The sequence below is a fragment of the Gorilla gorilla genome, chromosome 1 (assembly GCF_029281585.2).
Source record: "Gorilla gorilla gorilla isolate KB3781 chromosome 1, NHGRI_mGorGor1-v2.1_pri, whole genome shotgun sequence".
Lineage (NCBI taxonomy): Eukaryota > Metazoa > Chordata > Mammalia > Primates > Hominidae > Gorilla > Gorilla gorilla.
The window spans coordinates 118,094,406-118,121,128 of NC_073224.2; the positions used below are offsets into that span (position 1 = coordinate 118,094,406).

The 26,723-nt window shown below is 39.3% G+C and overlaps 1 protein-coding gene across 12 annotated transcripts in view; it reads right to left on the reverse strand.

Annotated features, from left to right (window-relative positions):
- Positions 1-26,723, reverse strand: part of PHTF1 (putative homeodomain transcription factor 1) — a 61,702-nt gene that overhangs the window by 5,449 nt on the left and 29,530 nt on the right. For 10 of the 12 annotated variants that reach the window (XR_010129887.1, XR_008669908.2, XM_031009097.3 and 7 more), the window contains 10 exons: positions 23,440-23,596; positions 21,780-21,914; positions 10,326-10,485; positions 9,284-9,457; positions 9,090-9,179; positions 7,598-7,819; positions 3,921-4,049; positions 3,220-3,492; positions 1,996-2,127; positions 1,411-1,497 (listed from right to left, as the gene is read on the reverse strand). Coding sequence is in view for 10 of the 12 variants with exons in the window: in XM_031009097.3 (XP_030864957.1) it covers positions 1,411-1,497; positions 1,996-2,127; positions 3,220-3,492; positions 3,921-4,049; positions 7,598-7,819; positions 9,090-9,179; positions 9,284-9,457; positions 10,326-10,485; positions 21,780-21,914; positions 23,440-23,596 (1,559 nt within the window). In the remaining 2 variants the exon portion in view is untranslated. The remainder of the gene's footprint in view (positions 1-1,410; positions 1,498-1,995; positions 2,128-3,219; positions 3,493-3,920; positions 4,050-7,597; positions 7,820-9,089; positions 9,180-9,283; positions 9,458-10,325; positions 10,486-21,779; positions 21,915-23,439; positions 23,597-26,723) is intronic. The other 2 variants (XM_031009104.3, XM_055356449.2) reach the window with 1 other exon arrangement.

Below are 26,723 nucleotides of genomic sequence, written 5' to 3' on the forward strand. Positions count from 1 at the left end.
AGAAGAAGAACGAACGAACAAACACCAAGCAACCATAAGAGGAAATGCTGATTATGAGAAACACACCTAAAATATGAGAACAAAAGAATAAAAACAGGTAGACAAAGATATAACATGTAGAAATGAATCAAGACAGCTGGTGCAATGAAATTAACATCAAATCAATAAGAAACATTACAAATAGAGACATTTTGTAGGGTCATGAAAGGCAAAGCCTGACATTTTTCCAGATTAAAGGAGACTAAAGAGACATGACAATTACATGCAATATGTAATTCTGAATTGGATCCTGGATTCAGAAAAAATAAATAAATCACTATAAAGGACATAAAAGTCAACTGCCCAAAAAGATGGATAACAAAGCTAAATCTGGATGTACCCAGTTACACATAAAGCAAAAACTGACAGAAGAGGAAACACAGACAAATCCACAATCAGACTTAAACACACCTCCACCAATGGCTGACAGAATAAGCAGACCAAAAAATTCAGTAAGGATGTAGGTAATCTGACACATAAAGGACACTGCTCTCAACAATGACAGAATACAAATCTTGTCAATGTGCTAATGGAAAATTTAATAAAACTGAATGTATGCTGGATAACAAAGTAAACCTCTACATATTTCAAAGGACTGAAAATATTCAGAGTATGCTTTGACCACAGTAGAATTACATTAAAATTCAATAAAATTCAAAAAGTATAAGATAAACCTGTAACTTGTTTTAATGCAGAAAGCACAGAAGTGCTTTACAAAAAGCAGACCCTGTCAAAAGGATACAGGAGGGGGTTTCTAGGGGCTCCCACTGGCCAAATTTGGGACAATGTAGGCAACAAAGCAAATATAGTAACAGATTTTTTTTTTTTTTTCATAGAGATGGGTCCTCATTATGTTGCCCAGGTTGGTCTTCAACTCCTGGCCTCACACAATCCTCCCACATTAGCCTCCCAAAGTACTGGGATTACAGGTGTTAAGCTGCTATGCCCAGCCTATAGTAATAGATTTTAACCCACTGTATAAAAACGAGAATACACGATTCCACAGTATAATAAATAAATGAATGAATAAATGAGAGGGAAAGAAATGAAAGATCTACCTTGGAGTGACAACTAATAAATACAGAAGGAATAATGTAGTCAGAAAATCAGTTATTTTGCAATCATATGATAGTTTTATTATCAATTAATAATTACCAACTAAAATTAGAGCGATCTTACAGTTTGAAAGGACTTCAGAATTACTTGTATTCCCATTTTGAAAAGTTAGAAAAATTACCAAACATCCAAAATAGTAAAAAATGTAGATGCATTAAAAATACATACTTAAGGACAGTGACCTAAGTCTAAAACAGAAAGTGAACTCCATAATAGAATTTTCATTTTTCCTTAAAGCAGATGTGAAACTTTTACCTGAGCACAACAAATGAAAGCAATCGAAAGTGTCAGTAGGAAAACCGAGGATACAACCACATCAACTGAACGCTGTGGCCCCCGTCTCTGTGGAGTGAGACACATGTGTTAATGTTTTAGTTACTGGCAGACAGCAACCGCCCTCACATTATTAACACTCTGAATTGTACTACATTCGTGTGAAAATAATGTTTATAAGAAGTTTCTGAGATAGGATTTTAACATATTTTGGACATCATCAACTTTAAGTACTGAAATCCATGCATTTCCAAATTAAGGGTGACTGATTCATTGACATACTTTCGGCTGGAGTATTTCCCAAAAAAGTCAGAAAAATATAAACTATTTAATTGTCACTTTGCCTCTAGGAAATTTAGATTTTCTTTTCCCTTTCTAAGCTCTTCTTTACCTACCCCTACCAGCTTTGCAGAGAGATGACATCCAACTTGCTGTCCAGCAAGTCTGTCAGCTGCTGATATAATCTGCCTGACACCCAGTACTACACTGTCTACTGAGTAACTGCTGCCAGGAGCTTCAGTGAGCATATTCTTGCACATACTCTATTGTTAATCAAATAAAACTCACCTTTAGATAGGAACGCAGTGATAACCATATTTTAATATTCTCCACCTTCTTAAGTCTGAAATGAGGTATTTCATATTTCCTAGCTTTCCTGGCAGAAGTAATATGGCTGAAGAGTTTTGCAAATAAAAATCTCTAGAAGAGGTTTAAAAAAAATCACAGTGAAATGTATGTATGTGTCTGTGTATTCATATAATTGCCAACGATATTCCCAGAATACAAAAATGTTAAAAAGAATGAAGTTCTAATCAGTGATCAGTAAGACGGGCAGTGAAAATTTTCATTAATAGCTCATTACCCTGTTGTTTCCAAGGCACGTTACATAGTAATATACTTCTTCACAATGTGGTACACTCAACATTTGCAAGGAATATTCTTTGGAGACCCCCAAAGAATGGTTGGCGTTTATGGATCCACTACTTCACAGACTCAAATGTTTATACATGATTCTGGCTTATTCTCAAATTACATTTCCATTCAAAATCACATTTCTGGGGCTGGGCATGGTGGCTCATGCCCTGTAATCCCAGCACTTTGGGAGGAAAGACGGGTGGATCACTTGAGCCCTGGAGTTCGAGACAAGCCTGGGCAACAAAGTAAGACCTCACCTCTACAAAAATACAAAAAATTAGTCGGGTGTGGTGGCGCAGGCCTGTAGTCCCAGCTACTGGGGAGGCTGAGCTGGAAGGACTGCTTGATCCTCAGGAGGTCAAGGCTGGAGTGAGCCGTGATCACACCACTACACTCCAACCTGGGCAATAGAACAAGACCTGGTCTCAAAAAAAAAAATAAAATAAATCACACTTCTTCTGCATATCACCAATATTTTAAACCCTCCATCCATAATTTTTATCAAATTTCAATAAATTTATTTCTCACTTGGCCATTTTTCACAAAAACATTATCACATGTAGATAATTATTTTATTCTATGGATAAAAAACAAAAAAGGGACACTGAGGTGCAGATGCTAAGCAGTCGGCTAGGCTCACTCACTGGCTAAGCCACTTATTCTACACATGAGGCCTGGCAAAATTTCAGATTACAACGTGTAATATGTAAATAGTCAATAACACAAACAATAAATCCACAAATATCAAAAGTCCACTTATCAATCCTTTATTGCCCACATTAACTTGAAGAGAGACCAAATCAAGAGAACAAAAACAACTCAATGGAATATCATATACTAAAACAGGTAAAAAATTTTACTTATTTCTCCACTGACCTGTTTATATGTTCTCTCTGCCACACACATCATGAAAAAAAACATCCAAGTAAGACACAATCTTTCAAAAAAATTAATTATGGACAAAACAATAATAGGTGTAACAGGTGGTGCCCCACAAAAGAGAGTCAAGATCTCCTCAGCTGAAATGGACTTTAGTTGGTCAAGGCTCTTCTCACGGAAAAGTCGATGTAAGAATGGAAAAAATGCTAATCCAATAGTGACAACATTTCCCAGCATCTGATAACCTACTCCTTGCTGATAGGCATTGACCTGTGAATTAATTTAAAATTTCCACCATTATTGTGTTAGCTAAATGGAGTTACAAAGCAGTATTTATCAAACACTATTTAGACTATTAAAAACACATTCTAAAAGTATAAATACAAATGACATACAGATTTATGACTTTCAAATCTTATTAAAAATTGGGATTCAATGAGATAAGGAATATCTGTAGAGCATACCTGAACGGTTGATTATGTTAATAGAGACCAGGTATAACAAATAATGTATATACTACCATGTAAAGACTGTGACTACAAAATTACATATATATGTTAATAATATTATATATAATATGATATATATGTGCTTCAAAAGCAGAGTCATACTGTTTTAATCACTAAGAGATTCTTATAAAATAGCTCCTGATCACTTCGTATATTTTTTGAAAAATCTTAAAACATATTCAGTCTTACCCTGCTCATGATGATGCCACTTATTTCTAACACAGACATATCCATCTTTTTGCACTCATTCCCCTCCCAGATTATTGCACTAACTCGATCAGAGGAAGGACTTGAATTCTGAAGCCAGAATAAATGATTCTGAGAAGAAAAATATAAAATTGTTTCTATCCATGCCTTCTTGCCTCCATTAGTTTTTCTTTCCCAGGCTCCATTCATTTGCCAACACTCTAATAACCACCTCTATAATGCTGGTCCTTTCTTTCTTTCTTTCTTTCTTTTTTTTTTTTTTTTTTTTTTTTTTTTGAGACAGGGTATCACTATGTTGCCCAGGCTGGTCTCAAACTCCTGGGCCCAAGCAATCCTCCCATCTGCCTCCCTCTATACAGCCTTCTGTGTAGCAAGGACCATAGGCACATACCACCATGGCTCACTAGGTCCATTTTTCCTTACTAAGCCAGTCTCTCATCTAGAGAGAGACTAAATGTCTTCTGTTATGAGGAGAAATAGCAGTCCATGATCTCCAAGGTTGCTTCCCTCTCTAAAGGTATGGAAGTGAGGATAAGCTTAGTGTAGTCATGGGCTATTAAGAAAGAATTTCTAGAGCTACGAGATTACACTGAGAGTAATAGGAAGTAAAGGAAGAGAGATACTAAAAGGCCTTATAGATCACATGAATGACTGAGGAGTTAAGTCTGTTTCTGGTCTAACCAGGACACAAAATTAGTGAGGCTTAGAAAAGCTCAAGTGGAGACAGTCACAATGAAAACAGCTCCGTCTCCTCCTCTGCCATATCATGTCTTATTCTTTAAATACTAGCTCAAGTCCCATTTCACCAACATGGTCCTCTCTGACAGCCTCAGTCTTACTAACTTTGCCCTTCTCTGAAATGAAAACCTTCTACAGTCTGTATCAGACAAATTAACATCTTATTATATGGTGCTTTTATGTTGTCCTCTATTTGTTTCCTATATAATTATCTTGTTCCCAAACTAAAAGATAACCTTCTAGAAAAGGACCATCTGGCATATTTTTTCTCTTCTACCACCATGCTTAGCATAATGCCAACAAGCATTTATTGATTTGAATCACTGATTTGATTGATTCACTGACTTATACAATTCATATTAAGCACCTACTATGTATCATGCCTGTGGATAAAATGGAGAACAAGATAGATGTCCTTGCTATCAAGGAGCTTATAGACTTCTGAAGGAAGTTACTATACAGCATGGTAAGGAAAGGCAAGAGTGCTTTAGGAGTATATAAGAAAGGCTTCCTGAAGGAAGCATCACTCAAGCCAAGACCTGCCTGGAAATAAAAAGGAATGAACCAAAAGAATTGGCATTAGAGAAAATTATGTCCCAGGCAAAGAAACCTGTATGCATAAGGGCCCAGAGGCACATGAGGCCTGGTACATATCAGAAACAAAGAAGGTTAGTTGAGTCGAAGTTCACCATGTGAGGAGCAGGGAGGGAATGGTCAGAGATGAGACTGTATTAGAACAAATAAAGGAACAGAAGCAAGCAATCCAGAAAGAAGAAAAAAGGATTTTAAAGGAAGTGGCATTATCAGATTTGTATTTTAGAAGTATCACTCTGGCTGTAGCAAGGAAAATGAAAGGAACAGAGGCAACCCTACAGAAGCTACTGTAATGATCCAGTTGAGATAAGATGATGGCCAGCAGGGTGACCAGAAACAGAGAGATGCAGGTATTTAGACAGCTGAATCAAAAGAACATAAGCGATTAAGGGTGGAAAGAATGGGGCCAGCTGGGCGCGGTGGCTCACGCCTGTAGTCCCAGTACTTTCGGAGGCCGAGGCGAGTGGATCACTTGAGGTCAGGAGTTCGAGACCAGCCTGGCCAACATAGCGAAACCCCATCTCTACTAAAAATACAAAAATTGGCCAGGTGTGGTGGCAGGCGGCAGACACCTGTAATCCTAGCTACTCAGGAGGCTGAGGCAGGAGAATCACTTGAGCCTGGAAGGCGGAGGTTGCAATGAGCTAAAATTGTGCCACTGTACTCCAGCCTGGGTGACAGAGTAAGACTCCATCTAAAAAAAAAATGTGGTCAAGAATGACTTCAAGCTTTTTGACTTGGGTGGGTAGTGTGGTCTTAAGAAATACAGGGAATAAAAGAAGAATAGGCTACGTGAACAGGATTGGAAAATGATTTATTGCATTTGACATGGTGAGTTTACCACACTCAATTATTCTTATGTATGTCTTAAAATTATATTGCAAATCTCAAAGCAGGGGAGTGCTAAGGAGATCAACATCATCATGATACTATGCATAACTACTGAAAACTAATGTAATTTAGATGAATCTTCAGACTGAATGCAAAAAATATTTAGCCTCACTGCAAAATCAGAAAAAGTAGCATAAAATTTTAATGAGAGCCAGGTATGGTGACTCACCCCTGTAATCCCAACACTTTGGGAGGCTAAGGTGGGAGGACTGTTTGAACCCAGGAGTTAAGACCAGCCTAAGCAACATAGTGCGACCCTGTCTCTACAAAAAATTTAAAAATTAGCCAAGCATGGTGGCTAATCAGGAGGCTGAGGTGGGAGGATCACTTGAGCTGGAGAGGTTAAGGGTGCCGTGAGTCATGATTGCACCACTGCACTCCAGCCTGGGCAACAGAGTGAGCTCTGTCCCAAAAAAGAAAAAAGAAAACTTTAATGAGAAAATTTACACTGTTTCTTGTTCATTTTTTAAAAATTATATACATTTAATGAAGCGATTTTTTAAATGAAAATGTATAACCTAAATCAATGGTATTTTTGAATCAAGAATATTTGACAATTAAACAAATATATATCCATCATCCACTATTTGCAAGCCAATGTGGAAATATTTAGCCTAAAGAACAAAAACCTAAGAATCATAACAATCATTGACATTAAGCAACTGAAAGGTTGATAAGAGAACTATTTCTTCATCATTCAATCTATCCAGAAGTGGAATAAGCTGTATCATTAAATAACAAGCACTCCAGCTCCAGAAGTATTTAAGAGGCCAATTGATCATCTGATGGAGATATAAATAATAATGCTAACATTTATTGGGTATTTACTCTTGCCAGGTATTATGCTATGTACTTTATATTATCTCATTAGCTATTTCACACTATTCCTAAGAAGTAAGAACTATTATCACCACATAACAGATGGTAAAAAATTTACACAGATGTAGAATTAATCTCTACATTGGCTGGAAGGTTGAAATACCTTCTAATGGCTATCTGATTTTATGATATTAATATAAAACCTGAAATTAAAAGCATTATTTATTTTATGCATTGTTCAAAAAGCAAGCAATACCATTTCCTAGTAATTCATATGTAACACTGTGATGTTCATGAAAATATAAGGTATATTCTCTATATGCAAACTCTACTCATACAAAGTATAAAATACACATTAAGGACCATTCTAAGGAAAATAATAAGAAAAAGTAATATACAGAAAAATTTAGGTTAGGGCAACTCTAGGTTACTTCTCCCTGAGTTCTAATCCCAACATCTTCACTTATAGACTATGCTCAGTTTCCTCACCTCTAAACTGGGGATAATAATAGTATCTACCCTACAAGATTATTGTAAAGTTAAATGAGATGACAGAGTGCCTGACACACAGTAAGAACACAATAAATACTAGCTATTCTTATCATGTCTGCACAGACCTGCTGAAAAACATCCTCTTTGGGGTCACGTTTGGTCCCTGAGTGAAGGGTATTCACATGGGCCCCCTCACTGTCACTGGTGACAGATGACCGGCACTCTGGGCCATGTAGCAGGTCGTCCCATAACATATCCTCAGTCTCCGAGTCATGGCGGGTGCTTTCTGAGTCTCTTCTTGACATGTTGAGGCTTCGAGAGCCACCACTCACACCCGATCTAGAGCCCTTTAAAGGAAAACAAAAAGCAAAAAATGTTATTCATCTTTAAAAATAATTACATGTGAAATAAAATTAAAACAACTTATCTACAGCAATGGCTTGAAAGCCTTCAGAAGTCAATCACCATGAATTCATTTTCTCATAGGGCTTCACGTAACAACAATGCTTTTTTATTTTTTGATACAGGGTCGTGCTCTGTCACCCAGGCTGGAGTGCAGTGGCATGATCATAGCCCACTGCAACCTCAAACTCGGGCTCAAATGATCCTCCTGCCTCAGCCTCCTGAGTAGCTGGCACTACAGGTGCATACCATCACACCCGGATATATATATATATATATATTTTTTTTTTTTTTTTTGTAAAGATGTGGTCTCATTTTGTTGCCCAGGCCGGTCTCCGACTCCTGGTCTCAAGCTATCCACCCACCTCAACCTCTTAAAGTGCTGAGATTACAGGCGTGAGCCACCATGTCCAGCCAATAATAGATTTTAATATTTAAATGTTACACTCTGATGTCTCTAGCAAGCAGTACTCCCTCTAAGAAGCTATTGCCAAGTTATGGAACTGATCAACTAAGGTGTTCTGGGAGGGGAGTGATTCCTGTAAGCACACCAAGATGACCCACTCAATTGGCTTAGCTGAGCTTTTTGACACACACAAAGTGATCCCAACTCTAAATATTGTGAACTTGACTACAGACCTACTTGTGAACAGGACTCAGCTCCAAAACGTTAAAGGATAATCAGTCAAAGAAAAGTACAAACATAAATATGAAAGTTATTCCATGACCACAATTGCCTTGTTAATCAAAATAAAAGAAAAAACCACACCACCACCATCTATTCTGCTCACCTCTGAGTTACAATTTTCCAAATAATATAATATGCCCTTTAGCTCTCAAGATGAGATTTACTACTCCCATCTTTCAGAACTCCTTTCTCAAAAATCTGTCTTCATCAGCATCAATCCAATTTATGATGTTTAAAAATAAACTTCATATGCCAAGTGAATATTTAATAATCTCATTATTTAGGGATTAAGTAACCTTCTGCTGGGCATCATCTGTGATACTTTTAAGCTTAGGGTCAATGTAGGAAAATATTCTTTCTAGGTGTGTAGTCATTAAAAGCTGCTAGATAAGGAGATGGATAATTGGAGACAGGGAAGGGCTGGCAAATATTAATGTAAATGCAACTTTAGGGTAACCAATAAAAAAGGAATGGATAAAGTTATTACACTCAAAAATATACCTTGATTTCTCGAAGAGATACTTTACCTGGCTGAAGGCTGCTGATTCAAATTCTGATTCAGCCAGACTATCTGAATCCCGCACAATGTGACACCACCTTGTAGTGGTTTTCTTTACCTGCCAAAAATCAAACCAACAAGCAATAGGAAAATATGTTAAATGCTTTGTTACTAACTTCAATGATTCAGTCCTATACTTTCATAAACTAAAATAGAAATTACCTGAGAGTTTAGGTGCCTTGAAAGTATTGATTTTCTATTCTTAACTTCACAACCATTGTCACTTGAGGCCCCTTCCACACTCCTACGCAATAATATCATCTGTGTCCGTGCTTCACCATCTTCTTCACTTGACAGGTCATCAGACACCCCATTACCCAAACGCCTAAAAACCTCCTACAAAGAGAACAGCAATACCTTCACAGGGGACAGCCCAAAATATTCTAATAAGCTGCATGTGTAAAAACAAAAAAAAGTCATACAAAAACTACCAAGCAGCAAAAGTAAACTAACCCAAAACTGAACAAATCCATATATTACTTAATCTCAATTAAGAAAAATATTAAGTTGAAACTAAATATCCTAAATGAAGAGGCAGTGTTATGTAGTATTCAAAAACCAAGACTCAAGTCAAACTCTAAGCCTGAATCACAGCTCTTCTACTTACTAGATACATAACCTTGAGCAATTTACTAAATCTGTTTGGAGCTGAGTTCCCTCATCTAAAAAGAAATTATAATAAAAGCATCTATTTCACAGGTTTGTTGAAAATAAATGAGATGTTAGTATACGTAAAGTACTCAGAACAATGCCTGGTTATAGTAATGGCTCAATAATTCTTAGACTAAATGCCACAATCTAACCAATAAGAAAACAGTTTAAGACTATAAAAGTGTGTAGCTAGTTTTAGACATAGAGCAGACCATGTCTACTTAAACCTACAAAATAATTTCCCAAACTCTTACTATACTATCACTGCTTCTCTGGAATATGACCCAGCACCCTCTTCACTAATCTGTTTATTAAATCTACCAGCCTACTGCTAAGGCTGGATAACTCGCAAAATTAATAACAAGTCCAGTACTAGAAATTTTAAGACTAAGTTCCAGTCTTCATGTGGTATCTTCTTTTCATATCCTGTGGTTTTACTTGTTAGGACAAATTTATAAACCTACTAGTACCTATTTTATATCTCTAACAGAATCTTAATAGGAAAATGTTACACGGGGAAAAAAAACCCTTGTTAAATCCATCTAAATCTTACCCTACGGCACTTTTCTCCATCTGAAAATTTTGCTTTCTCTCTTGTTTGCCACATTCTAATCTCTGGTCGACATTGTCTCCTCTTAATGATAGGATGGACACAACTTGGGTCATTGTCAGTTTCCGTCCCTTTGTTAGATATTAATTTTACTCTTTTAATCCTATTTTTTAAAAAAGGAAAAGAAGATTAATTTTTTGAAAGTAACACCTTTCATGAAACCACTTTCTTTTAAGGAATACGCTACATTATTCTGGAAATCAAGAAAATTCAGGAATCATATTTTTCAGGACTTTAGCTTGCTAAGTAAGGGTGTAGAATGACAAAATATTCACTCACAGACTCAGAATGTGAGTCTATTCTTCAAAGACTCATGTCAATTAACTGAAAGGAAGCATATACTTTTCAGTGTTGCACAAAAGTAGGTTCACAGTCCTCTCCACATCTTCTCAGACACAATGCAACTCCTACCTTATATCATCTGTTACTGCCACTCCACTAGCCCAGTAGACTTATGGTGCACATGACCTACTGAGACACCAGCTACCCAGCTGGTGGCCAGGGAGTGTGTTTTTGCCACCCTTACTGCGAAGCCAGGCAGTGTTGTTCACAGCCCAGGAAGAGACAGAAGAGTAAAAAGGAATTTGTCTTGCAACTTGGATACCAGCTCAGCCAGAGTAGAACAAGGGACCAGAGTCCTGAGGCCCCCATTCCAGGACCTAGCTTATGGATGACATTTCTAGACACACCTTGGACCAAAATGCAACCAGCACATTTGAAGGGAAGGATCCAGTCCTGGCAGGAGTCATCACCTGTTGACCAAAGAGCCCTTGGGCTCTGTATAATCAACAGTGGTAGCCAGGCAGTACTCACTGTGGGCATTGGGTGAGACTCAGAGCATGCTGGCCTCAGGAGTGACCCAGTATATTCCCAGCTCCGGTGGCTACAGGGAGAGACTCTTTCTGCTTGAGGAAAAGAGAGGGAAGAGTAAAGGGGACTCTGTCTTACAGGCAGGGTACAAGCTCAACCACAGTGGGGTAGAACACCAAGTGTGCTCTTGAGGTCCCTGATTCTAGGCCTTGGCTCCTGGATGGTATTTCTGGACCCACTCTGGGCCAGAGGGGAGCCCATTGCCCTGAAGGGAGATACCCAGGCCTATCAGCATTGACCACAAGCTGACCAAAGAGCCCTTGGACCTTGAGTGAATATCGGCGACAGCCTTGCAGTACTTGCTGCAGGCCTGGGGCAGCGGTGGCCATGGGGAGAGATTCCTCTGCTTGAGGAAACGGGAGAGAAGAATGAGAAGGAGTTTGTCTTTTGGTTTGGGTGTGAGCTCAGCTGCTGTAGAATAGAATGACAGGAAGATTCCTAAGGTTCTCAACGCCAGGCCCTGATAGCATCTCTGGATCTGCCCAGAGCCAGGGTAACTTGCTGCCCTAAAAGGAAGGACATAAGCCTGGCTGGATTTGCCACCTGCTGATTGTAGTGCCCTTGGGCTTTGAGTAAACATAGGTGGTAGACAGGCAAGTGGTCACCATGTGGACCTTGGGCAAGACCCAGTGCTGTGCTGGCTTCAGGCCTGACCCAGGCCAGTCCCAGTATTAATGGCCACAGGGGTGCTGTGTCACTCCTCCTGGCTCCAAGCAGCTCAGCACAGAGAGAAAGAGACTCCATTTGTTTGGGAGAAAGTTAGGGAAGAGAACAAGAGTCTCTCCCTGGTAATCCAGAGAATTCTCCCAGATGTGACCCAAGACCACCAAGGCAGTAACCTCTACAAGTCTGCAGGAGCCACAACATTACTGGGCTTAGGGTGCCCCCTAATGCAGATACAGCTGCAGTGACCAAAGACTTAGATCACAACGCCCAATTCCCCTCAAATACTTGGAAAGCCTTCCCAAGAAGGACAGGTACAAAGAAGCCCAGACTGTGAAGACTACAATAAACATCTAACCATTCAATGCACAGACACTAATGAACATCCACAAGCATTAAGACCATCGAAGAAAACATGACCTCACCAATATCTAATAAGATACCAGTGACCAATTCCAGAGAGACAGAAATATACAACCTTAGAGACAGAAAATTCAAAATAGCTATTTTTAGCCAGGCACAGTGGCTTATGCCTGTAATCCCAGCAGTTTGGGAGGCCAAGGGACAGGTGGATCAGTTGAGCTAAAGAGTTCAAAACCAGCCTGGGCAACATGGCAAAACCTCATCTTTACAAAAATTAGCTGGGTGCAATGGCATGTGCCTATAGTCCCAGCTACTTGGAAGGCTGAGGCAGGAGGATCACTTGAGCCTAGGAGGTGGAGTTTGCAGTGAGCCGAGATTGTACCATTGCACTTCAACCTGAGCAATGACAGTGAAACCCTGTCTCAAAAAAAAAAAAAAAAAGGCTATTTTGAGGAAACTCAAACAAATTCAAGAATACACAGAAGGAATTCAGAATCCTATCAGATAAATTTAACAAAGAGAGTGAAATAACTAAAAAAAAAAAATCAAACAAATTCTGGAGCTGAAAAATGCAACTGACATACTGAAGAAATGCATCAGAGTCTCTTAACAGCAGAATTGATCAAGCAGAAGAAAGAATTAGTGAGCTTCAAGACAGTCTATTTAAAAAGACACAGAGGAGACAAAAGAAAAAGAATAAAAAAGAATGAAACACACCTAAAAGATCTGGAAAATAGCCTCAAAACAGCAAATCTAAGAGTTACTGACCTTAAAGAGGAGGTAGAGAGAGAGATAGGAGTATAAAGTTTATTCAAAGGGATAATAACAGGAAACTTCCCAAATCTAGAGTAAGATACCAATATTCAAGTACAAGAAGGTCATACAATACCAAACAGATTTAACACAAAGATTACCTCAAGGCATTTAACAATCAAACCCTCAAAGATCAAAGATAAAGAAAGGATCCTAAAAGCAGCAAGAGAAAGGCAACAAATAGCATACAAAGATGCTCCAATATGTCTGGCAGCAGACTTCTCAGTGCAAACTTTACAGGCTAGGAGAGAGTGGTATGACATATTTATTTACTTACTTATTTTTCCCTTTTTTTTTTTTTTTTTGAGATGGGGATCTCAGTTGCCCAGGCTGGAGTTCACTGTCACAATTACAGCTCACTACTGCCTCAATGTCCTGGGCTCAGGTGATCTTCTTGTCTCAACCTCCAGCATAGCTGGAACCACAGGCACATGTCACCACATCCAGCTGATTTTTTATTTTTTATTTTTGTAGAGACTGGGTCTCCCTAATGTTGCCCAGGTTGGTCTTGAACTTCTGGCCTCAAGCAATCCTCCCATCTTGACCTCCCAAAGTGCTGGGATTATAGTCATGAGCCACTATGTCCAGCCGGTCTGACATATTTAAACTGCTAAATGAAAAACCTTTTTATCCTACAATACTATACCCAGCAAAAATAAACTTCAAACAAGAAGTAAAAATAAAGACATCCCCAGAAAAAAACAAAAGCTGAAGGATTTCATCAACAACAGACCTGCCTACAAGAAATGCAAAAGAGAGTTCTTCAAATTGAAAGAAATGACATTAACGAGCAATAAGCAATCATCTGAAGGTACAAAACTCATAAGTAATAGTAAATACACAAAAAAGACAGAATATTATAACCCTGTAATTGTCGTGTGTAAACGACTCATATCTTCAACAGGAAGACTAAAAGATGAACCAATTTAAAAGAATACAACATTTCAAGACATAGACAGTACAATAAGATATAAATACAAACAACAAAAAGTTAAAAAGCAAGGGGACAGAGTGAAAGTGTACAGTTTTTATTACTTTTCTCTTTGCTGGTTTATGAGTTTGTTTGCTTGTTTATGCAATCAGTGTTACCAGTTTAAAAAAATAGGTTATAAAATATTATTTGCAAGCCTCAATGTAACCCCCAAATTAAAAAAATAATAAAAGATGCATAAAAAATAAAAAGAAATAAATTTTAAAATACCACTAGAGAAAATCACCTTCACTAAGAGGAAGATAGGAAGGAAAGAAAGAAGAGAAGATCACAAATGAACCAGAAAACAACTAACAAAGTGGCAGGAGTAAGTCCTTACTTATCAATAATGGCATGGAATGTAAATGAACTAAACCTTCTAATCAAAAGACATAGAGTGGCTTAATGCATTAAAAAAACAAAATCCATGATCTGTTACCTACAAGAAACAAACTTTACCTATAAAGATACACACAGGCTGAAAATAAGGGGATGGAAAAAGATATTCCATCCCAATAGAAACTAAAAATTAGCAGGAGTAGTGTATTAGTTCGTTTTCATGCTGCTGATGAAAACATACCCGAGATTGGGAAGATAAAGATATTTAACTGGACTTACAGTTCCACATGGCTGGGGAGGCCCCTCAGAACCATGGCGGGAGGTGAACGGCACTTCTTACATGGTGGCGGCAAGAGAATATGAGGAAGAAGCAAAAGCGGAAACCCCTGATAAACCCATCAGATCTCGTGAGACTTATTCACTATCACGAGAATAGTATGGGAAAGACCAGCCCCCATGATTCAATTACCTCCCCCCGGGCCCCTCCCACAACCCACTGGAATTCTGGGAGATGCAATTCAAGTTGAGATTTGGGTGGGCACACAGCCAAACCATATCATTCTGCTCCTTGCCTCTACAAACCTCATGTCCTCACATTTCAAAACCAATCATGCCTTCCCAATACTCCCCCAAAGTCTTATTTCAACATTAACCCAAAAGTCCAGCGTCCAAAATCTCATCTGAAACAAGGCAAGTCCCTTCCGCCTATGAGCCTGTAAAATCAAAAGCAAGCTAGTTACTTCCTAGATACAATGACGATACAAGTATTGGGTAAATACAGACGTTCAAAATGGGAGAAATTGGCCAAAACAAAGGGGTTACAGGGCCCTTGCAAGTCCGAAATCCAGTGGGGGAGTCAAATTTTAAAGCTCCAAAATGATCTTCTTTGACTCCAGGTCTCACACATCCAGGTCACGCTGATGCAAAAGGTGGGTTCACATGGTCTTGGGCAGCTCTGTCCTTGGGGCTTTGCAGGGTAAAGCCTCCCTCCTGGCTGCTTTCACAGGCTGGTGTTGAGTGTCTGAGGCTTTGCCAGGAGCACAGTGCAAGCTGTTGGTGGATCTACCATTCTGGGGTCTGGAGGATGGTGGCCTTCTCACAGCTCCACTAGGCGGTGCCCCAGTAGGGATGCTGTATGGGGGCTCCAACCCCACCTTTTCCCTTCCACACTACCCTCACAGAGGTTCTCCATGAGTGCCCTGCCCCTGCAGCAAAACTATTGCCTGGGCATCCATCTTCTGAAATCTAGGCAGAGGTTCCCAAACCTCAATTCTTGACTTCTGTGCCCCTGCAGGCTCGATACCACGTGGAAGCTGCCAAGGTTTGGAGCATCCACCCTCTGAAGCCACAGCCTGAGCTGTACATTGGCCCCTTTCAGCCATGGCTGGAGCAACTGGGACATGGGACACCAAGTCCCAAGGCTGCACACAGCATGGGGACCCTGGGTCCGGCCCACAAAACCACTTTTTCCTCCTAGGCCTCCAGGCCTGTGATGGGAGGGGCTGCCATGAAAGTGTCTGACATGGCCTGGAAACATTTTCCCCATTGCTTGGGTATTAATGTTAGGCTCCTTGCTACTTATGCAAATTTCTGCAGCCAGTTTGAATTTCTCCCCAGAAAATGGGTTTTTCTTTTCTTCTTTTTCTTTTTTTCTTTTTTTTGAGACAGAGTCTCGTTCTGTCACCCAGGCTGGAGTGCAGTGGTGTGATCTCAGCTCACTGCAAATGCCGCCTCTTGGGTTCAAGCAATTTCCCCTGCCTCAGCCTCCCAGGTAGCTGGGATTACAAGTACCCACCATCATGCCTGGCTAATTTTTGTATTTTTTTAGTAGAGATGGGGTTTCACCATGTTGGCCAGATTGGTCTTGAACTACTGACCTCAGGTGATCCACCCACCTCGGCCTCCCAAAGTGCTGGGATTACAGGCGTGAGCCACCACGCCTGGCCTGGGTTTTTCTTTTCTATCGCATAGTCAGGGCGCAAATTTTCCAAACTTTTATGCTCTGCTTCCCTTATAAAACCGATTGCCTTTAACCACACCCAAATCACCTCTTTAATGCTTTGCTACTTAGAAATTTTTTCTGCCAGATACCCTAAATCATCTCTCTTAAGTTCAAAGTTCCACAAATCTCTAAGGCAGGGGCAAAATGCCACCAGTCTCTTTGCTAAAACATAACAAGAGTCACCTTTGCTTCAGTTCCCGACAAGTTCCTCATCTCCATCTGTTACCACCTCAGCCTAGACCTTATTGTTCATATCACTATCAGCATTGCTGTCAAAGCCATTCAACAAATCTCTAGGAGGTTCCAAACTTCCCACATCTTCCTGTCTTCTTCTGAGCGCTCCAAACTGTTCCAACCTCTGCCTGTTACCCAGTTCCAAAGTTGTTTCCATATTTTCAGGTATCTTTTCAGCAACGCCCCACTCTACTGGTACCAATTTACTGTATTAGTTCATTTTCATGCTGCTGATAAAGACATACCTGAGACTGAGAAGAAGAAGAGGTTTAATTGGACTTACAGTTCCACAAGGCTGGGGAGGCTTCAGAATCACAGCAGGAGGTGAAAGGCACTTCTTACATGGCGGCGGCAAGAGAAAGAAGAAGCAAAAGCAGAAACTCCTGATAAACCCATCAGATCTTGTGAGACTTATTCACTATCATGAGACTAACACAGGAAAGACCAGCCCCATGATTCAATTACCTCCCCCTGGCTCCCTCCTGCAATACGTGGGAATTCTGGGAGATACAATTCAAGTTGATATTTGGGTGGGGACACAGCCAAACCATATCAAGTAGCTATACTTATATTGGTCAAAATAGACTTTAACTATAAAAAGAGTTAAAGAAGGTCATTATATAATGATAAAGGGGTCAATGCAGCAAGAGGACAAACAATTGTAAATATATATGCACCCAACACTGAAGCACCCAGATACATAAAGCAAATATTATTAGAGTTAAAGAGAGAGACAGACTCCAATACAATAATAGCTGGAGACTTCAACCTCATTTTCAGCATTAGACAGATCATCCAAATAGAAAAATCAACAAAAAAAATTGGACTTAATCTACACTACAGACCAAATAGACCTGACAGACATTTACTGAACATTTTACCTACTGGCTATAGAATACACATTTTTATCCTCAGTGCATGAATCATTTTCAGGGATATACCATATTATAGCCAAAAAACAAGTCTTAAAACATTCCCGAAAATTAAAATGATATCAAGTATCACCGGGAGGGTACAGCCTCCCTCCTGGCTGCTTTCATGGGCTGGTGTTGAGTGTCTACGGCTTTTCCAGGTGCACAATGCGAGCTATCGGTGGATCTACCATTCTGGGGTCTTGAGGACAGTGGGCCTCTTCTCACAGCTCCACTAGGAAGTGCCCCAGTGAGAACTCTATATGCGGGTGCCCACCCCACATTTCCCTTCCACACTGCCCTAGCAAAGGTTCACCATGAGTGCCCTGCCCCGGCGGCAAACTTCTGCCTGGACATCCAAGCATTTCCATACAACCTGTGAAATCTAGGCAGAGGTTCTCAAATCTCAATACTTGACTTCTGTGCACCTCTACAAAAAATACAAAAAATTAGGGAGGGATGTGGTGGCACATGCCTGTGGTCCCAGCTACATGGGGGACTCACACACAAGAATCGCTTGAACTGGGAAGCAGAGTTTGCAGTGAGCCAAGATCATGCCACTGCACTCAAGCCTGGGCAACAGAGTGAGGCTCTGTCTCAAATATTAATAACAATAAGATAAAATAAATAAATAAAAAGATCATTCATCATGACCAAGTAGGGTTATACCAGGGATGCAAGGATGGTTCAACATACATACAAATCAATTAACGTGACATATCATACCAAAAGAATGAAGTAAAAAAACCATATAATTATTTCAAATGATGATGAAAAAGCATCTGATAAAATTCAATATCCCTGCATGATAAGAATTCTCAAAAATCAGGGTATAGAAGGAACATACCTCAAAAGAATAAAAGTCAAGTCACATAACAGACCCACAGCTGGTATCATACTGAATGAGGAAAAACTGAAAGCCTTTCCTCTAAGATCTGGAAAATGACAAAGATGCCCACTTTCATCACTGTTATTCAACATAGTACTAGAAGTCCTAGCTAGAGCAATCAGACAAGAGACAGAAATGAAAGGCCTACAAATTGGAAAAGAAGAATTCAAATTACCTTTGTTTACAGATAATAAGATCTTGTATTTGGAAAAACCTACAGATTCCACCAAAAAACTATCAGAACTGATAAACAAATTCATTAAAGTTGCAGGATACAAAATTGACATAAAAATCAATAGCATTTCTTTTTGTTGAGATGGAGTCTTGCTCTGTCGCCCAGGCTGGAGTGCAGTGGTGTGATCTTGGCTCACTGCAAGCTCCACCTCCCAGATTCACGCCATTCTCCTGTCTCAGCCTCCCAAGTAGCTGGGACTACAGGTGCCCGCCACCACGCCCGGCTAATTTTTTTGTGTGTGTATTTTTAGTAGAAACAGGGTTTCACCGTGTTAACCAGGATGGTCTCAACCTCCTGACCTCGTGATCCTCCCGCCTCGGCCTCCCAAAGTGCTGGGATTACAGGCATGAGCCACTGCGCCCAGCCAAAAATCAATAGCATTTCTATATGCCAACAGCAAACAATCTAAAAAAGAAATCAAGAAAGTTACAAGATTTCTAATAGTTACAAATAAAATTAAACACCTAGCAATTAACCAAAGAAGTGAAAGATCTCTAAAATGAAAACTATAAAACATAGATGTAAGAAATTGAAGAGAACGCAGCCGGGCGCAGTGGGTCACGCCTGTAATCCCACCACTTTGGGAAACCAAGACGGGCAGATCACGAGGTCAGGAGATCGAGACCATGGTGAAACCCCATCTCTACTAAACATACAAAAAATTAGCCGGGCGCGGTGGTGGGTGCCTGTAGTCCCAGCTCCTCGGGAGGCTGAGGCAGGAGAATGGCATGAACCCAGGAGGTGGAGCTTGCAGTGAGCCGAGATCATGCCACTGCACTCCAGCTTCAGCGATAGAGCGAGACTCAGTCTCAAAAAAAAGAAATTGAAGAGAACGCAAAAAATATGGAAAGATATTCCATAGTTTATGAACTGGAAGAATGACTATTGTTAAAAATATCCATATTAACCAAAGCAATCTACAGATTCAATGTAATCCTTATAAAAATAACAATGACATTCTTCACAAAAATAGAAAAAACAATCCTAAAATTTATATGGAATCGGCCAGGCATGGTGGCTCACACCTGTAATCCCAGCACTTTGGAAGGCCGAGGTGGGCAGATCACCTGAGGTCAGGAGTTCGAGACCAGCCTGGCCAACATGGTGAAACCCCATCTCTATTAAAAATACAAAAAAAAAAAAGAATTAGCCAGGCGTGGTGGCAGGCGCCTGTAATCCCAGCTACTCGGGAGGCTGAGGCAGGAGAATTGCTTGAACCTGGGAGGCGGAGGTTGCAGTGAGCCGAGATCGCGCCATTGCACTCCAGCCTGGATGACAGAGGAAGACTCCGTCTCAAATAAATAAATAAAAATAAAAATTATATGGAATCACAAAAGACCCAAAATAACCAAAGCTATCCTAAGTAAAAACAACAAAACTGAAGGAATCACATTACCTGACTTCAAATTGTACTACAGCACTATAGTAACCAAAGGAGCATGGTAGTGGCATAAAAACACATCGGCCAATGGAACAGAATTGAGAATCTGGAAATAAATCCATACATCTACAGCGAACTCATTTTTTTTTTTTTTTTTTTTTTTTGGAGACAGGGTCACACTCTGTCACCTAGGCTGGAGTAAAGTGGTGAGATCCTGACTCACTGCAACCTCTGCCTCCCAGGTTCAAGCGATTCTCCTGCTTCCACCTCCCAAGTAGCTGGGATTACAGGTGCCCACCACCACGCCCGGATAATTCTTGTATTTTTAGTAGAGACAAGGTTTGGCCATGTTGGCCAGGCTGGTCTTGAACTCCTGACCTCAAATGATCCCCCCGCCTCAGCCTCCCAAAGTGCTGGGATTACAGGCATGAGCCACTGTGCCCGGCCAACAGTGAACTCAGTTTTGACAAAGATGCCAAGAACATACATTAGAGAAAGGACAGTCTCTTCAATAAATGATGCTGGAAAAACTGAATATTCACATGCAGAAGAATGAAACTAGACCCTTATCTCTCACCATATGCAAAAATCAAATAAAAGTTAATTAAAGAACTAAACCTAGGTCCCCAAACTATGAAATGACTAAAAGAAAACATTAGGGAAACTCTCCAGATGTTGGTCTGGGCAAAGATTTCTTAAGTAATACTCCACAAGCACAGGCAACCAAAGCAAAATGGACAAATGAGATCACATCAAGTTAAAAAGCATCTATATAGCAAAGGAAACAATCAACCAAGTGAAAATAAAACTCACAGAATGAGAGAAAGTCTTAAATTATCCATCTGACAAGGGATTAATAACCAGAATATATAAGGAGTTCAAACAACTCTATTGAAAAAATCTAATAATCTGATTTTAAAATGGGCAAAAGATCTGACTAGACATTTCTCAAAAGAAGACATATAAATAAATGGTAAACAGGTATGTGAAAAGGTACTCATATCACTGATCACAGAAATGCAAATCAAAACCACAATGAGATATCATCTCACTCAAGTTAAAATGGCTTTTATGCAAAAGACAGACGATAACAAATGCTGGAGAGGATATGGAGAAAAGGGAACCCCCATACACTGTTGGTGGAAATGTAAAGTAGTACAACCACTATGAAGAACAGCTTGGAGGTTCTTCAAATAAAGAAAAATAGAACTACCATATGATCCAGCAACCCCACTGCTAGGTATATAACCAAAAGAAAGGAAATCAGGCCAGGTGCGATGGCTCATGCCTGAGGCCTGAGGTCAGGAATTCGATATCAGCCTGGGCAACATGGTTAAACCCTGTCTCTAATAAAATACAAAAATTAGCTGGGTGTGGCGGCGGGCACCTGTCATCCCAGCTACTCAGAAGGCTGAGGCAGGAGAATCGCTTGAACTCAAGAGGCAGAGGTTGCAGTGAGCCAAGATCGTGCCACTGCACTCCAGCCAGGGTGAGAGAATGAGACTCCGTTTCAAAAAAAAAAAAAAACAGAATACTTCCATGATAGATTACTGCATTCACAGGTAACAAAACAGACAGTGAAGACAACATTTTGAGTAAGCAAGCCCTCTGATAACCCTTAAAAATCACACCAAGATAAGTCTATACTACTTACTCCTATGGCCTGATGATACTATACATTCTGTAAACACTATGTGAATACAAAATTAAGTAAAAAAGACTCCCACCTGTTGCCAAAGATAGTCTCCCAAAAACCACCAATAATGGGTACAGATTCCAAAGTTTCTATTCCTCTGACTTTATCAGAGGAGTTATTTCCATTTTCTCGGCTCCCATCACCATTTACAGTTTTTCGTAATTTTCTACAAAAAAAAATTTCAATAATTTCAGATTATTCAAGACCCTTTCTATTTCTGCCAAAAATATCCCCACAGAAAATTATACTGACAAATTACTACCTTAAATCAAGTACAGTTTAACTTCATATTCTGAGGATAAACTATGCAAGAACTTTCTGATTTGAGGGCAAAACCAGATTCCAAACCAAAGTCCTATGCTACCATTTTGTTCAGTCATTAAAGAAATAGAACCGCTATTCAGAATCTACTAAAAAAAAAAAATTCCACTTGTATGACCAAGAGTCTGTTCAGGCACATTCAACACCACTAGCAGAAGGAGCAATTTCTTTAAATATGGATGTTAGGAATCTACCTCTTATGGCACATTTTATAAGGGTAACATAGAATAGTAGCAACTGATCACTTTTTATTGATATCCTAGACAAAAGATATATACTATAGATATCAATAAGACATAGCATAGCATTTTATTTCCTTAGAAAACATTCCATTAATTTAACTGAATTTACAAGAAATCTTTTTTAAAAAGTTTTTAAAATAACATTCAAAAATAAGAATATGTTGAAATTCATTGCACCTAATGGAAAATTCTTATTTAGTAATTGCTTATGCAGGCAAAAATCTACAGATATTCTGAGGGAAGATAACATAACTTTTGGAAAATAACACTGCATATACCTAAGAACATTTCAACAGTTCCAAAACTCACATATACCATATAATAATCGATTAAAATATAACATGAATTCAATATGTAAAGAAAAGCCAAATAAATCCTTATTAAAAGTTTAGATGGCTGGGCGCAGTGGCTCACGCCTGTAATCCCAGCCCTTTGGGAGGCCGAGGCGGGTGGATCACCTGAGGTCAGGAGTTCTAGATCAGCCTGATTAACTCGGTGAAATCCCGTCTCTACTAAATTCAAAAAAAAAAATTAGCTGGGTGTGGTGGCATATGCTTGTAATCCCAGCTACTTGGGAGGCTGAGGCAGGAGAATCGCTTGAACTCGGGAGGTGTCAGTTGCAGTGAGCCGAGATTGCGCCATTGCACTCCAGCCTGGGCAACAAGAGCAAAACTGTCTCAAAAAGAAAAAAAAAAAGTTTAGACCACTTAGAAATCAATTCTTATTACACATCTTTGAAAAAAGGTAAAACTTTGGTAGCGCTAACCAAATGTACCAAGATCCTTGTTTACAGTGAATTTTCACCAAATTTTGATTAAGACTGAATTTCAAAGAGAAAGTTTTCTTTGAAGCCAATATATGATAAATTTTATAAATAATAATATAGTATAGAAATTTTCCTTTTAAACAACTGTACTGAATGACAAAAATCCCAAACTGGAACTGAAAGTTTGTAACAAGGTTTTCTCAGCATCAAGGAGAAAAGTGCAAAGTAATGCATTCATTTTCTAAGCCAAAAAATAATGAAAAACACAAAAGAGGGAGATTTTAAATTAATCAAAGGTTTTATAAATCTCTACAATAACTCTCCCAGAAAATATACAACTACAGTGTAATTTCTCATCTTACCTTCTTCTTCGATTTCCATTGTTTCCTGATGGTCTTGTTATCTGAGTAGACACAATTTGACAGTGGACAGTTCCCATGAGTAGCATAAGGCACAAGGGTCCAAGTACTTCACTTATGTTCACAATAGGCATCATCAAATATAAGACAATTGCTATAACTGAAAAGAAGAGGTTTTAAGATGTAAAAAATTAGAGCTCCTCTTTAAAATTAATTCTAAAAACTATACAAACTGTTTCTATAAAAATCTATCATTTAAAAAAGTACACAAATAAATAGTTTCCTACAATACCCATCCAGATGCACATTAGCTGAGTGAAAAACTGAAGCCCTAGATCCCTCGGCAAGTGAAGAATACTGTGTTAAAAGGATTTACCTTTCTAGCAGCATGATAATTTAGATATTTCAAAAGGGTTTCCACCACAAAAACAACTAGATGCTGTATATAAAACACATTTTGAAGTGCTGCGTTGCTCAAAGGAAGAGTATTTTCCAAGGCTACACAGAAAGCAAACAGCAAAGATGGGGACTGAACCCAGGTAGTCAGGCTCCAGAGTCCTCACTCTTAACTACTATGCTATGTTACCTTTTCATTTCATATATAATGAAGAAGAAATACATATATGTGTATATATATATGAAATGCAAATCAAAGCATATATATAAAATGTTTAAAGAAGTAAATGAAATGGAAAAATATCAAAAAGTATCTCCATATTTTAACATATTTCAGATTTTCACATAAATAGTAATTCTTGTGCTATACAAACTATTCCTGTGCAGAGAAAAAGAAAGTTACCTATTCCATGCCCTAATAAAATCCCAATACTCAAACACAGTAATGAAAGTACCCAGACAATAAACTATAGATCTTGTTGACTTGAGAATGTAAATATAAATTTGCCACTAAAAAGTAAGCACCATGAAGACAAGGAGTTTTGTCTGATTTGTTCACCACTATATCTAAAACTAGTACCTGGAGCACAGAATAGACACTCAATATTTGTTGGAAACCAGTACCTGGAGCACAGAATAGACACTCAATATTTGTTGGATAAATGATTGAAATACTACCAAAGTGAATTTGACATTTAAAAGTAGAAAATTTATCTCAGCATTTAGAAGAATATTTGGCACAGATACAACAGGCTTAAGTATTTGTTGACTCAACTGAATTAATGTAATAATTTCATACAATGTAATTTTGATCACATCTATACAAATCATCTCAATTGACAGTTATGTAATAAAGAATATGGTTGGCGGCTGGGCACGGTGGCTCACACCTGTAATCCCAGCACTTTTTGAGGTCTGGTGGGTAGATCACTTAAGCCCAGAAATTCAAGACCAGCCTGGGCAACACGGCAAAACCCCATCTCCATAAAACTCCAAAAAAATTAGCCGAACATGGTGGCACACGCCTGTGGTCCCACTCCCAGCCTACTCAGGAGGCTGAGGTGGGAGGATCACTTGAGCCCAGGAAGTCGAGGCTGTAGTGAGCCAAGATCACACCACTGCACTCCAGATTGGGCAACAGAGTGAGACCTGGTCTCAAAAAAAAAAAAAAAATTGGTTGGTGAAGCGGAAATGGACAAATGGGGTCACATCAGGTTAAACCAAGATCACAACACTGCACTCCAGCCTGGGCGACAGAGCAAGACTCCGTCTCAGGGATGGCGGGGCGGAGGGCCAGGCCGAGGGAAGCTTCTACACAGCAAAGGAAACAATCAACCAAGAGAAGAGACAACTCACAGAATGAGAGAAATTCTTTGCAAATTATCCATCTGACAAGGGATTAACAACCAGAATGTATAAGGAGCTCAAACAACTCTATAGGAAATAACCTAATAATCTGATTTTAAAATGGGCAAAAGATCTGAATAGACATTTCTTAAAAGAAGACATACAAATGGCAAACAGGCATATGAAAAGGTGCTCATATCATTGATCACAGAAATGCAAATCAAAACCACAATGAGATATCATCTCACTCCAGTTAAAATGGCTTTTATCCAAAAGATAGGCAATAATAAATGCTGGAGAGGATATGGAGAAAAGGGAACCCCCGTACACTGTTGGTGGAAATGTAAAGTAGTACAACCACTATGAAGAACAGCTTGGAGGTTCCTCAAATAAAGAAAAATAGAACTACCATATGATCCAGCAATCTCACGGCTGGGTATATGCCCAAAAGAAAGGAAAATGGTGGTTGGGCACTGTGGCTCATGCCTGTAATCCCAGCACTTTGAGAGGCCAAAGTGAGCAGATCACTTGAGGTGAGAAGTTCAAGACCAGCCTGGGCAACATGGTGAAACCCTGTCTCTACTAAAAATATAAAAATTTGCCAGGCATGTTGGCAGGCACCTGTAATCCCAGCTACTCGGGAGGCTGAGGCAGGAGAATCACTTGTACCCAGGAGGCAAAGGGTTGCAGTGAGCTGAGATTATGCCACTGCACTCCAGTCCCTGGGTGACAGAATGAGACTCTGTCTCAAAACAAACAAAAAAGAACAAAAGAAAGAAAGGAAATCAGTATATCAAAGAGTCACTCCCACATTTGTTGTAGCACTGTTCACAACAGCCAAGATTTGGAAGCAACCTAAGTGTCCATCAGCAGATGAACGGATAAAGAAAATGTGGTACATATACACAATGGAGTACTATCCAGCCATAAAAAAGAATAAGATTCTGTCATTTGCAACAACACGGATGGAACTAGAGGACATTATGTTAAGTGATATAAACCAAGCACAGAAAGACAAACTTCACATGTTCTCACTTATTTGTGGGAGCTAAAAATTAAAATGACTGAACTCAAGGAGACAGAGAGTAGAAGGCTCTGAGGCTGAGAAGGGTAGTGGGGGTGGAGTAGGGGATGTGGGGATGGTTCATGGGACAGAACGAAAAATACCTAGTATTTGATAGCACAACAGGCTGACCTATAGTCAATAATTTAATTGTACATTTAAAATTAACTAAAAGAGTATAACTGGATTGTTTGTAACACAAAGGATAAATGCTTGAGAAGATGAATACCCTACTTGCCATGATGTATTATGCATTGCATGCCTGTATCAAAGTATCTCATCTACCTTATAAATATACATACCTACTATATACCCACAAAAATTAAAAAGTTAAAAAAAAAAAAGAATTTGATTGGCATTTGATCCCAGTTCCTGGGAGGTGACCTCTAAACCCTTGAATTTCCTAAGTGACAGAAGTACCTTTGCTATTCATTGTGGGCCCCTTGTGCCAGGCCTGATAGTTTATGCTAACAAGGTACCT